Consider the following 13,513-nt stretch of genomic DNA (forward strand, 5'->3'; position numbering starts at 1 on the left):
ATACGTCTGCTGTATTGTACATTTTAGTGTCTGTAAAAATGTAAATAAATGTACGTTTTGTAGAATCACATTTTACGTAAAATACATACGAATTCTCATGAGATCATGTTGAACTAACATAGTAATGTTTAATTTACAGCTCTGCTTATCTATGTTTACTGTTAAAGGTACACATACTGTTTTCCCACAGACAAAAATCCATGATGCCCTGATAAAAACGAACAAAGCTACACAGTGAAGCAGGTCAGACTGGCTGAACTGTGTGAAAGATTCTCCAAAAGCGTCAGTAACATAAGTTTAATTTGACCTGGCACAGATAATAAGATATTTCAGGCAGAAATGCCAGAGAAGTTTGTGCTTTATATCTGTAAAAGTCTTTTTTATACTTCCTCTCAAGGATGCCAATTGTTGGCAACTACAACATTTCTACTAAAAAGTTGTTTTTTTAAGCACAGCAAATGGCCTGTTCAAACATGACTAGAACCCACTTGTTAATTAACAGACTGTTTCCTTTTATTAATCAGTAGATATGCATGTTAAGTGTTCAATCTGAATCAAATCTGACAGAGTTACGCTGGGAGAACGCCTACGATGAACCTCTAGATTTTAAGTGCCCCTCAGGACAGTCAATATCCTATATAAAAAGGTGAGTAGAAAGCAGAATGTACTTCGGTAATGGTAGAGATACTGTCAAAATATTACTAATTTAAATATAAAGGGCCAAAAACACATATCATGTCCAAACAAGTTTACGCTGAAATGCACGTTATTGGTCATAAAATATAATACATTTAGCTTGCAACTCTTAAAAAATGAGAAAAAAAATTTCAAAGTATCATATTTAGTTTGGAAATGAGCAAAAATTCAATTTCAATATACTTGAGTAAGGTATGAATCCTAAAAACAATGCTTTTGTATTATTAATGAAATACAATACATATGTACGTATATGGGTCAAAGACAAAAAAGGGTTTAAGCATAAAAACAATGTGTAATACTGCTTTAAATTGTTGTTGTTTTTCCCCAAAAAATGTAAAATAAATTCTGTTTAATTTAACTGCAATATTGTTTTTGTTTTTCCAAGAAAAAAAAAAAAAATCATACATTTTCCCCTGATTTACAGAAGACACCCACTAAAATGTCATTCAGTGTAACAATCTTGTCAGGCATATTTACAACAAAAATCAATTTATGACATATTAAAAGACTAATTACTTTCACCCCAAATACTAATTAGTTGTAATTTTACATTTTTTAAATTTGCCACTATCCTAGGTTTTGCCCACTTGTCAGTAAGTATTGTTTACTCATTTAAAACACAATAGAATTTAATATGCTCCCTTATTCTTTTATATATTTTAATATGTACACGTCAGAATAAGCATGTTGTTTGAATTTTTACATAAATATTGTGTTACACTGAATGACAATGTAACATTATTTCAACCAAATTTTGACATTTTATTCTCCAAAAACTTATTTGAAACCTTAAAAGTAGACACTTTACTTACATTCAATGTGCTTTCTATGGACATAAAATCACTTTTGTAAATTTCTTTTGATGCAGACATCTTAGCGTCTTTGACCCATATACAATCAGAATGTCATGTTATGATAATTCAGCTGTATTATTACACTGTTTCCCTGCTTAACGAAACCAAAGCCAACATCACAATCATCACGAGGACCGAATGTGGGAGTTCGGCTGTAAAGACACCTTTGACTCTGGTTCAGACTGCTTCTTGTCACCTAATGTCAATGATTTTGACCAAAAATTCACCTTTGAGTGTCCGCCACACCACATCATTACAGGAATGAGCAGCTACCACAACAACAAGCACGAGGACAGATGGTGAGCTCTTATTTTGCACTGATTTTGTGCGAGTTCGCCCGAGCCGATGTCATTACTGTTTTCACACAGGTGGCAGTTTTACTGCTGTAGAAGTAACGACCACTGTACTGCTGACTGTGAGTGGACTACTTATGTGAACTGCTTTGATGAGTATTTCCATTGGACAGTACCAAACCATAACTACCTGGTGGGTGCTGAAAGCTACCATGAAAACAAACACGAGTAAGTACAGCTCCCCAAAATAATTCGACATACTCATAAACAGGCTTCATATGTGACCCTGGACCACAAAACCAGTCATAAGGGTCAATTTCTCGAAATTGAGATTTATACATCATCTGAAAGCTGAATAAATAAGCTTTCCATTGATGTATGGTTTGTTAGGATAGGACAATATTTGGCCGAGATACAACTATTTGAAAATCTGGAATCTGAGGGTGCAATAAAATAATTAGTGTTTGAACCATATCTTTTTTTCAGTTAGAGACTGTAGATACAAAAACTCTGAGACCACTTTTTAAATTTGACATCTGTACAAAAGATTTACATTTTTTTCACAAAGGATTTGCAATTGATAATAATGAACATAATGCCATTGATATGACAACTGAATACAATACAACAAAATGTTAATGCCATGATTTCACTATTCATAAGGATTCATTTGTAAGTCTGTAAAGTTGTTCATACATAAATAATTTACATTTTAGGTGTCATCAATATGTCAGTATTGTATGTTTAAATGGTGTAAATACGTCTGCTGTATTGTACATTTTTGTGTCTGTAAAAATGTAAATAAATGTACGTTTTGTAGAATCACAGATAAGATATTTCAGGCAGAAATGCCAGAGAAGTTTGTGCTTTATATCTGTAAAAGTCTTTTTTATACTTCCTCTCAAGGATGCCAATTGTTGGCAACTACAACATTTCTACTAAAAAGTTGTTGTTTTTTAAGCACAGCAAATGGCCTGTTCAAACATGACTAGAGCCCACTTGTTAATTAACAGACTGTTTCCTTTTATTAATCAGTAGATATGCTTGTTAAGTGTTCAATCTGAATCAAATCTGACAGAGTTACGCTGGGAGAACGCCTACGATGAACCTCTAGATTTTAAGTGCCCCTCAGGACAGTCAATATCCTATATAAAAAGGTGAGTAGAACGCAGACTGTACTTCGGTAATGGTAGAGATACTGTCAAAATATTACTAATTTAAATATAAAGGGCTAAAAACACATATCGTGTCCAAACAAGTTTACACTGACGCAAGATGAAAACAAAACTGCGGCTGATTTGTTATCACAGCAATTTTTGTTGCAAATTAGTCACAGTGGTGTGTCGACAAAACATGTGCTGTCATTATGACGAAAACAAATTAAGTTATAAGTGAAACAAAGTTTATATTATAATAATTATCTGTCAATATAATACATTTGAGCACAATGGAAATGTAGAGCACATTTTAAAAATCTAAAGTAGGCTTGCTACAATCTGAACTTAACATTTTCTTAAAATTTTACTAATTTTATGATTATGGCATTTTCCATCATTTTGAGTCACTTTGACCCAGAAGTACATTTTAAAGTTTTATGCACTAAATAAATAAATAAAAGTTTTTAAATCAATTTTTGAGAGAGTAATTTAAAAGGTTTAAAAATGTTTAAAAAGGCTATAAAAATGTAAAATGTATTTATAATTTTATAGAGGTGCTTTCCATTTTTGTAGATAATTAACTAAATAAAAATAACAAACTTAAGACTTTATTGGGCTATGCAATGCCACTGAAAACAAAAGTGACACATTTCATAGAAAAAACTAACTGTATAAATGATGTAAACGACAAAAAATAAACTGCATTATGTTTATAAGAATAATAATAATTGCATTAATTTAAATTACAGGTATTTTAAGACTAGATTTAGATTTTTAAAAATGTACTGTAAGGGAATGCCAATGGTTTTAACTGGTATTTTGATATTACATTATGAGCTCAACATTTTATTACATTCTGAGAACATTTTTACATTATGAACATTTTATTACATTAATGTTAATACTTATTACATTATGTGCAGTTTTCTGAGTATGAATGTGTGCTTTTGAGTAGAAAATTAACTCCAGATGTCACAAAACAGCAAGTTACTAAACCTAACAAGAAAAGCAATGATAAAACAGTGTTCATACAGCTGGAAAAACAGCGGGAAAAGCAACTTTATTAATTATTCATGCCCCAGTGCATGATGGGAACGTAAGTATCAGAAAGTAGAGTAGGTTTTTTTCTAACGCTGATATTAACGTTTTAATTTCTACAAGCTTAAATTGAGTACTAACATAGAATTTAATTTTTTTTTTAATTCTTGCCTGTACTAACTTTTTCATGTAAATTACTTTTTTTTTGTAGTAGTATTTATTTCACCACACAATAATTTTTACACCCCCAATGTGCTGGAATGAATTTCAATATTGTGAAAAACTTAGGTTTTTTTTTGGCCAGTGTTTGGCCAATGGCACATTTTTAGAGGTTAATTATGATTTAATTTATGATTTGTGATTTAATCCAATGATTTCAGCCTATTGACACATGCACACACACACACACACACACACACACACACAAACACAAGCCATCTTTTTTTAATTTAACGCAGAGATCAGCCGCAGTGTATGTTTTCAACTTGCATTTATTTCAGAGGATCATGAGAGAACATTCATCATGAACTGTGAGAGAATATTGAATCTTGGAATCAACATCTGCGTTGGGAACAGACCTTGAACCGAAATCGTCGATCCCTGAAAGAAGTACAACACATTAGTGAACAGCAGAGCTCACAATCTGACATGTTCGACTTGAAATGGCTTTGCATATTAGTCATTAGAAATAACATAAATTCTACCCACTCTTCACGATTTTGATGGTAGCTTTGAGTGCCCACCAGAACGTTCCGGGAAGGCACAGTCCAGTGGAAGTACTCATCAAAGGAGTTCACGTACGAGGTCCAATGACAGTTTGCAGAAATACAATTACTTCTACAGCAGTTAAACCGCCAGCTGTGTGAAAACATGGTATTGGCATCAGCTCAGAGGAGTTCAAGAGAGTTCAAGTTTAAAGATGAGAATCAGTCAAACATCAGAGCTCACCGTCTGTCCTCATGGTGGTTGCTGTGGTAGCTGCTCATCCCTGCAATCACGTGTTGTGCTGGACACTCAAAGAAGATCACTTGGTCGAAGTCATTGACGTAACTTGTCCAGAAACAACTCTCACTCTGGCCGTTGTTGGCTTGACAGCCAAAGTCCCAAACCCGGTCCTCATAGTGATTGTGGTGTTGGCTTTGTTAACATAAATTGGAATGGAGAAATTTGTATTTATTTATTTTTTTTAAAAAAGCAAAATTGCATTGATATTTACATCTAAATTTGAAATGTTAAGGAGTTTTCAAGCGATATATTATGTTCTTCCATGGCAAAGTTAAAACTGACATTCACAGCCATCCCAAATCTCCTCATACTGACAGCGGCTCCCAGATGCCCGCAAATTATATACAATATCCTGGAAATCGAGCAAGGTGGGAGGAAAGCCCTAGAGTATTAAACAGCATTTTTGGTGATTCAGTTAGAAGTTTATTGTTTCCACTTGGTATACATGTGTTTTGAATGCTTCTCCTTTGACAGCTTCAGTTCGGAATTCGTCATGCTAAATCATTTTTTTGCGGTAATTCACATGAAAACAGCATGATTCAAGGAAGCCTTGACAGTTTATTATAATTATTTATTTATGATTTAACGCCATGTCAGCAGCAATGGTTATATTCATGGCAAAAACAATTCAATTGCATCACTCAATCGATATCCATTCAATATAATGTTTACAATAATTTAACAATTTTGTCTTAAAAAGTCTGATAGTTTATTATATGTTTATAATCGCTCAATACACATTCATAAGCGGTACTCACCTGGTTATGGAGGATATTGACTGGCCTGCAGGACATTTAAAGTTTAGAACCCCATCATACACGTTCTGCCAGCCTGTGTAGAGAGAGATATCAAAGCAAATTCAGCTTGGAATATATTCAAATATTAAATAACACAAAAAGAAATGCTGCAGGTGAGGCAGTTCAAAAGGACCAATAGAAAATGCTACTGAAGTCACTCACCTCGTGCACGGCCCAACAGTCCAGTCAGCAGCAGAAACAGAGCAACTGTCTTCATAGTGTTCAGGGATGCAATTGCGATTTGTGGTGTTTATCTAAGCTGTTGCTGCACAAACACTTTTGACAGTGCTCGTCCTGAGTGCGTTCTTTTAAATGATTTATCACATGACTAAATCCAGCAGTGGCCAATCACGAGTCCGAGTCAAAACAGGAAAACTTCACAGGCCAGTGAAATCAAAATATTTATTTTGTGTTATGTGATTTAATGGTATTTTACATATTTGTATTTGGTGTTATCAGTATATGACTTACTTGAAAACACAAATTTCTTTATTCAAAGACCTTTCTCTGATAGTTAGGGTTAGTTTAGTTTAGTTTTTTTTAAGCCAAATGAAACTTGCTGAGTACACCTTTAAATCATAAAATGATATACAGTATATTTGATTCTTTCACAATTAATTACTACTGATGTGTAATTGTCTCACCTTGTGAATTTGCATCTGCATGTGTCGACATTATACATGATGTGCTGGTATTACCTTATGAATTGTGATACCATTATAAATTGCTGCAGTGTGTTCATAATAGAATACATTTCTCATATACTGCCTTATTACATTATGTGAAAAATTGTCATTGAAAAATCATTATTACACTATGAGCTCAAGATTTTATTACATTTTGAGAAAATTAATACATTATGTAATGAGGATTAGGACTGGCTAGCTAACCAAACTCTCAAAAAAAAAAAAAAAATGCTGTCATAATAATGGAAGTAATAATGGAAACTGGGCATAGATGTATGGAAGCTTGCTTCCGCCATGGAATAATAAAAAAAAAAATAAAAAAAAGATAATTGATAATTAAATATAATTGCATTCTCTTATCTAACAGATTTTTTTCTCAGAATTGCGAGATATAAACTCACAATTCTGAAATTTTTTTCTATACTCTATACTTTTTTATTCATAAAGTCAGAATTGTGAGACTCGTATTTGCAAGAAAATGTCAGACAAGTGAGCTGACTTTTTTCACCTCAGAATTGGACTTGATAACTCACTATTGCAAGTTTATATCTCACAATTCTGAGAAAAAAACTTGAAACTGCGAGAAAAAGTCTGAATTGCAAGATATAAGTTTATACACATAGATATAAGTTCAATCTTCTTTTTAAGTTCTTTTTTCTTGCAATTCTGACTTTATAACTTGCAATTGTGAGCTTAAATCTCACAATTCCGAGAAAAAAGGTTGGAATTGTGAGATAAAAAGTCGCAGTTACTTTAAAAAAAAAAATGTCTTCTGTGGTGGAAACAAACTTCCATATAAATGTGTCCACATAAAACTGAAGGCCATTAGCAAAAAGCAATTATCTTAAACATTAACAAGCAGATTTACATATTACAAATTGCATACTAACTGGAGAGTGTTTTTGTTGTTGTTCATATTTTATCTTGCATTGAACACCAACTGAGTCAGACGTGCACTATAGTCCCTCATATTACAATAAATAAAAAAATTAAAATAAATTGTTATAAGAGTGCAGCACTCAAGTGTTTACCATCATCATCTAGTTATGACTGACAATATCAGATGGGTAATGAATGAATAATATAACATATATTTGCTCTGTAAACCTTTGTCTTTTGACTCATCATGATTCAGTAGAACAATGTTTCCCAAACCTGTTCCTGGAGGAACTACAACAGTACATATTACAATATTTTCCTAATCAAACACCCCTGATTCAATTCATCAGCACACAATTAAAAAAAAATTCCATCCATTTCAACTTCAAAATTTGGGTTCCATTGCTGCCTTAAATTTTTAATCAGCTGATTTTTAATGTCAAAATCAGCTGTGCTATAAGGAAAGCGGCCTTTCTCTACATAATCCATTCACAATTTGAAGAAAAGTTTTGTTTGTCTAAGAGGACCATACTGTATACTATATACTACCGTATACCGTTTCAGGAATGACAAACACGGGTGTAAAAAATTACACGAGTGAATCCGCTAAATTGTTCCGCGAGTCATTGCTATGACTGACAGTGAAAACTGTAGCAATGGACGGAAGCACAAAATATAAATTTAAAGTACATTTTTAAAATGTAAAGTAGGTTTGCTACAGTGTGAACTCAACATTTTCTTAAAAAGGTTACTAATTTTATGATTATGACACTCTCCATTATATTGAGTCGCTTTGACCCAGAAGTACGTTTTAAATTGTATGCACTAAATAAAAAATACTACCGTATACCGTTTCAGGAATGACAAACACGGGTGTAAAAAATTACACGAGTGAATCCGCTAAATTGTTCCGCGAGTCATTGCTATGACTGACAGTGAAAACTGTAGCAATGGACGGAACGAACTATCTGACAAGCCCATGTCAAAAATAAACCTGTGCATTCAGTGATTCAGACTAAATTCAGAGTAACAAAACTACAGCAGCAAGTCTGTATTGGCTGAATGTATTTAGCAGCTTCTAGACAAAACTTAAAAAATTGTAGTTTTTAAATTAAATCTAAAAATATATAATGCATTATTATTTAATTGTTATACCATTAATAATTAACTTATTTAATTTGTTGTTATGCTGTATACAATAATGTAAAATTTAGTTTTAATTTTAGCGATATGATCCTCTATAGAGGTGCTTTTCTTTTTTGTAGATAACTAAATAAAAAATTATTATATTATCATAGAGCAATTATCTTAGACATTAAGTAACCCTCTGGGGTCGACAAACGCGCAGGCGCGTTTTGTTGCATTTTTTTGAAAGCCCCTAAAGGAACTTAAATTACTCTCTCAGTTTTGATCGTACAGATAAGAGCAATACATCAATCGAATCTGTAAAGGATCTACTTTTATTTTTATGATTTACAAGCAAATAATCTATTGCAGATTTACATATTACAAACTTCACACTAAATGGAGAGTGTTTTTGTTGTTGTATATATTTTATCTTGCATTGGACACCAAGTGAGTCAGACGTGCACTATAGTCCCTCATATTACAATAAATAAATAAATAAAAATAAAAAAATGTTATAAGAGTGCAGCACTCAAGTGTTTACCGTCATCCTCTCGTTATCACTGACAATATCAGATGAGTAATGAATGAATATGACTTTAAAACATATATTTGCTCTGTAAATCCTTATCTTTTGACTCATCATGATTCAGTAGAACAATGTTTCCCAAACCTGTTCCTGGAGGAACTACAACAGTACATATTACAATATTTTCCTAATCAAACGGAACATTTGCATACTATGCACAGTATACGATATGGATACTGCAGATTTATTATTTAATTGTTATACCATTAATAATTAACTTATTTAATTTGTTGTTAACTAGTTAAGTATTTAAATAATTAACCCTTCTAGGCTGGTGGTGGCTGGGCTTAATTATTTATTTAATTTTTAAATAACATGAGACTTTGTGACTTCCTGCACTTGAAGTTCTAGAACAGTTCTAGAAGTTCTAAAGAACGCTCGGTGCATATAGTCCATTGGCTGTATGTATAAGTTATTTCAACTTAAATTATAATAAATTGGCTTTAAAAACCGAGTCGAAGCTCGTGTAACACAAAAAGTTGAAATTGAAAGAGAAACAAAGTTTACAATATATACTCTAAAAAATGCTGGGTTGTTTCAACCCAACTTTGGGTCAAATATGGACTAACCCAACTTTTGGGTTAAAAATTCAATGTAAAAATTTAACCCAACAGTTGGGTTAGTCCATATTTGACCCAAAGTTGGGTTGAAACAACCCAGCATTTTTTAGAGTGTAGTAATTACCTTTCAATATAATACATTTTAGCACAAAATATAAATTTAAAGTACATTTTTAAAATGTAAAGTAGGTTTGCTACAGTGTGAACTCAACATTTTCTTAAAAAGGTTACTAATTTTATGATTATGACACTCTCCATTATATTGAGTCGCTTTGACCCAGAAGTACGTTTTAAATTGTATGCACTAAATAAAAAAATTGAGTTTTTAATCCATTTTTGAGATAAAGTTAAAAGGTTTAAATGATTGCTGTATACAATAATGTAAAATTTAGTTTTAATTTTAGCGATATGATCCTCTATAGAGGTGCTTTTCTTTTTTGTAGATAACTAAATAAAAAATTATTATATTATCATAGAGCAATTATCTTAGACATTAAGTAACCCTCTGGGGTCGACAAACGCGCAGGCGCGTTTTGTTGCATTTTTTTGAAAGCCCCTAAAGGAACTTAAATTACTCTCTCAGTTTTGATCGTACAGATAAGAGCAATACATCAATCGAATCTGTAAAGGATCTACTTTTATTTTTATGATTTACAAGCAAATAATCTATTGCAGATTTACATATTACAAACTTCACACTAAATGGAGAGTGTTTTTGTTGTTGTATATATTTTATCTTGCATTGGACACCAAGTGAGTCAGACGTGCACTATAGTCCCTCATATTACAATAAATAAATAAATAAAAATAAAAAAATGTTATAAGAGTGCAGCACTCAAGTGTTTACCGTCATCCTCTCGTTATCACTGACAATATCAGATGAGTAATGAATGAATATGACTTTAAAACATATATTTGCTCTGTAAATCCTTATCTTTTGACTCATCATGATTCAGTAGAACAATGTTTCCCAAACCTGTTCCTGGAGGAACTACAACAGTACATATTACAATATTTTCCTAATCAAACGGAACATTTGCATACTATGCACAGTATACGATATGGATACTGCAGATATAGTAAGAGTAGTTTTAAACTTCCTGTTTGTGTAAAAGTAATTCGGGTTTCAGCTCTACAGAAGGACAGACAGACAGACTCCTGGATGAGGAGCGAGCATCAATAGCAGGACAAATGAGGCCGAGTTTCCGATAGCCTGTGGGGAAAGAGATCGGAGTTTTTCAGCGCTTTTAATCAATGTTTGTACTTAGATCCAAATCAATTAGTCGACCTTCAGTGTGTTTGAGATCCTCTCCTGGAAATAACACACTCAAGTCTTCACACTGCAGGTGACGTCTTATTAGGGGAAATTAACGCTTCGTCACTCTGTGGCGATATCTTTATCCACAAGCACAAAAATCGGTTTCAAAGTGATAAATACACCCAACATCGAGGTAATTAAAGATACGGGGTGCAGATCAGATTACATAAATGATCAAAACAGAATAATAAAATGTATTAGGATTGAATTAGCCACATTCAAAGCCTGGTTTATATACTTAGTATGCTTGGGGCTTGATTCTGATTTAGCTTCATTTAGAACTAATTTTGTTAACGGAGCAAAAAAAAAAAATGACGCAACTGCCAACACTGTCTAAAACAAAAGTCACGCAATATTATCTTGTTTAACTGTTATATAAAAGCAATATTACACTCACAAATTGATTAACAACAACCGTACACATGCTTATGTAACTAGTGTCTGATACAGGGATGTGCGATAATCAGAATTAAATTCAAAATGCCTTTTAAATTCCAATTTGATTCTGGAATTGAAAGGCAAATGAGATGCGGAATTGCGATTCAAATTTGAATGTATGGAAGAAGAATTGAAATGAATTGAAATTAAGTTTTAAATGTTGTCAAGCCAGAACAATAGATAGAATGATTAGAATGATAGAACGATAGATAGATCAGATATATTAGATCAGTCCAATGGCAGCAAAGACTAAAACCACACAAACACGACACACACATCACTGTTTAATGCCTACAGCAGCACATATGCGCATTTCTAAAATGAACTCATAGGCTGCGTTCACAATGGAATATTAGTGTACTGCTTATGGTGCAGTATATACTAAATACAATCTGGAAAACTTGTCATTTCTGAGACGATAACCCAATGCCATTCACATGCAACATGAGTAACATACTACAAAGCATCACATACTACTGTCTGAATCATTTATTTCAATGCCTAAACTGCACAGTATTCCTTAAGCACTAAGCTATTACATTCTTAACATGCTTAAGCCCATGCATACTAAATATTTCCACAGTAGGCATACTGCATACTACAAACCCGAGCATCTGCCTTTAAAATAGGGAACCACTAGTTGAGGGAACCCAAAGAGAGTACTAATCTTATTTTACCTGACCCAGTTTATGAAAACAGTGAGAGCGGTGGAGACAGAACTGGGTCTGGACACTAATTATTTAATCAGTTCTGAGGGTGGAAAAATAAGAGAACGAGAATGATTCGGATCAGTCCTGTTATTACCGTCCATTTCAATTTGCCTCGCTCAAAAGCAGCATTAGTGATGCTAAAAACCAACATGAATTATGTAAATAGCATGCAGAATATTCCAAAATAGGCGCTTTCTGTCGGGAAGAGCTGGACAAATATTAATTTGGCTCATGGAAAGTGGCTGTTTAAACAGTCAGTCATTTGAATGAAGTAAATATTGGCAGGAAGGAATATACATACATCAGCGTGCACTTCTCTTCTCCTATTTACACACACACACACTTTTCAATTATGATTAAGACTCATATGTTTTTTAAATTTATGGTATTTTAATGATAGTAATTTAATGATATTTTAATATGTCCTATCATATAGCCCTAACACCTTTATGCATTTTCATGCAGACATTATTTATATGTTTATTACGATGTTTTCTCATGGGAACCGTTGTCTGCTCAACACAGTGCAGCTCATTTCAGGTTTTACTATCCTTGTGGGAATATTTGGTCACATACGATGTAAAATAAAGGCAAAACCTGAACAACACACACAGGTTGAATATCATAGACTTCTACTGTTTTATTATATAATATATTTTATTATGTAATATATATATACACTGCCGTTCAAAAGTTTGGGATCGGTAAGACTTGTAATGTTTTTTTAAAGAAGTCTCTTCTGCTCATCAAGGCTGCATTTATTTGATCAAAAATACAAAAAAACAGTAATCTTGCAAAATGTTATTACAATATAAAACAATGGTTTCTATTTTAATATCTTTTAAAATATAATTTATTTCAGTGATGCAACGCTGAATTTCCATCAGCATTATTACTCCGGTCTTCAGTGTTCCTTAAGAAATCATTCTAATATGCTGATTTATTATTAGAATTATCAATATTGGCAACTGTTATGCTGCCAAATAGTTTTTTGGAAACTGCGATCCTTTTTTCAGGATTCTTTGATTAATAAAAAGTTAAAAAGAACAGCATTTATTCAAAATATAAATCTTTTCTAACAATATAAATCTTTGCTATCACTTCTTAACAATTTAACACATCCTTGCTGAATAAAAGTTGTAATTTCTTTCAGAATTAAATGTATTATCATTTAAATATAAATCAATAAATGAATAAAATGTATAAATTATATATATATATGTAACATTTTAATATTTATATATTTTATAGTTATATATAATTATTACATTCAAATTCAATTTTATTATTTAAAACAAAATACATTAAATTAAACAAATACATTTAAATGATCAATTAATTTAAATTAATTACATAAAACTATAC

General features: G+C 32.3%; 2 protein-coding genes across 2 annotated transcripts; one reads left to right on the forward strand and one right to left on the reverse strand.

Annotated features, from left to right (window-relative positions):
- Positions 1–555: 555 nt before the first annotated feature.
- Positions 556–2,113, forward strand: LOC107736349 (hemagglutinin/amebocyte aggregation factor-like). Its single transcript, XM_016547790.1, has 3 exons — positions 556–646; positions 1,664–1,852; positions 1,922–2,113. Exons 2-3 carry the CDS (start codon positions 1,692–1,694, stop codon positions 2,076–2,078), a joined length of 318 nt encoding a protein of 105 aa, XP_016403276.1. The 5' UTR covers positions 556–646; positions 1,664–1,691; the 3' UTR covers positions 2,079–2,113.
- Positions 2,114–4,568: 2,455 nt separating this feature from the next.
- Positions 4,569–6,106, reverse strand: LOC107736336 (hemagglutinin/amebocyte aggregation factor-like). The gene is made up of 5 exons (XM_016547780.1): positions 6,006–6,106; positions 5,805–5,877; positions 4,990–5,178; positions 4,750–4,899; positions 4,569–4,641 (listed from the first exon to the last, which is right to left on the reverse strand). Exons 1-5 carry the CDS (start codon positions 6,058–6,060, stop codon positions 4,596–4,598), a joined length of 513 nt encoding a protein of 170 aa, XP_016403266.1. The 5' UTR covers positions 6,061–6,106; the 3' UTR covers positions 4,569–4,595.
- Between the last annotated feature and the right edge of the window lie 7,407 nt (positions 6,107–13,513).

Source organism: Sinocyclocheilus rhinocerous, unplaced genomic scaffold, assembly GCF_001515625.1.
Source record: "Sinocyclocheilus rhinocerous isolate Xijiao unplaced genomic scaffold, SAMN03320098_v1.1 scaffold942, whole genome shotgun sequence".
Classification (NCBI taxonomy): domain Eukaryota; kingdom Metazoa; phylum Chordata; class Actinopteri; order Cypriniformes; family Cyprinidae; genus Sinocyclocheilus; species Sinocyclocheilus rhinocerous.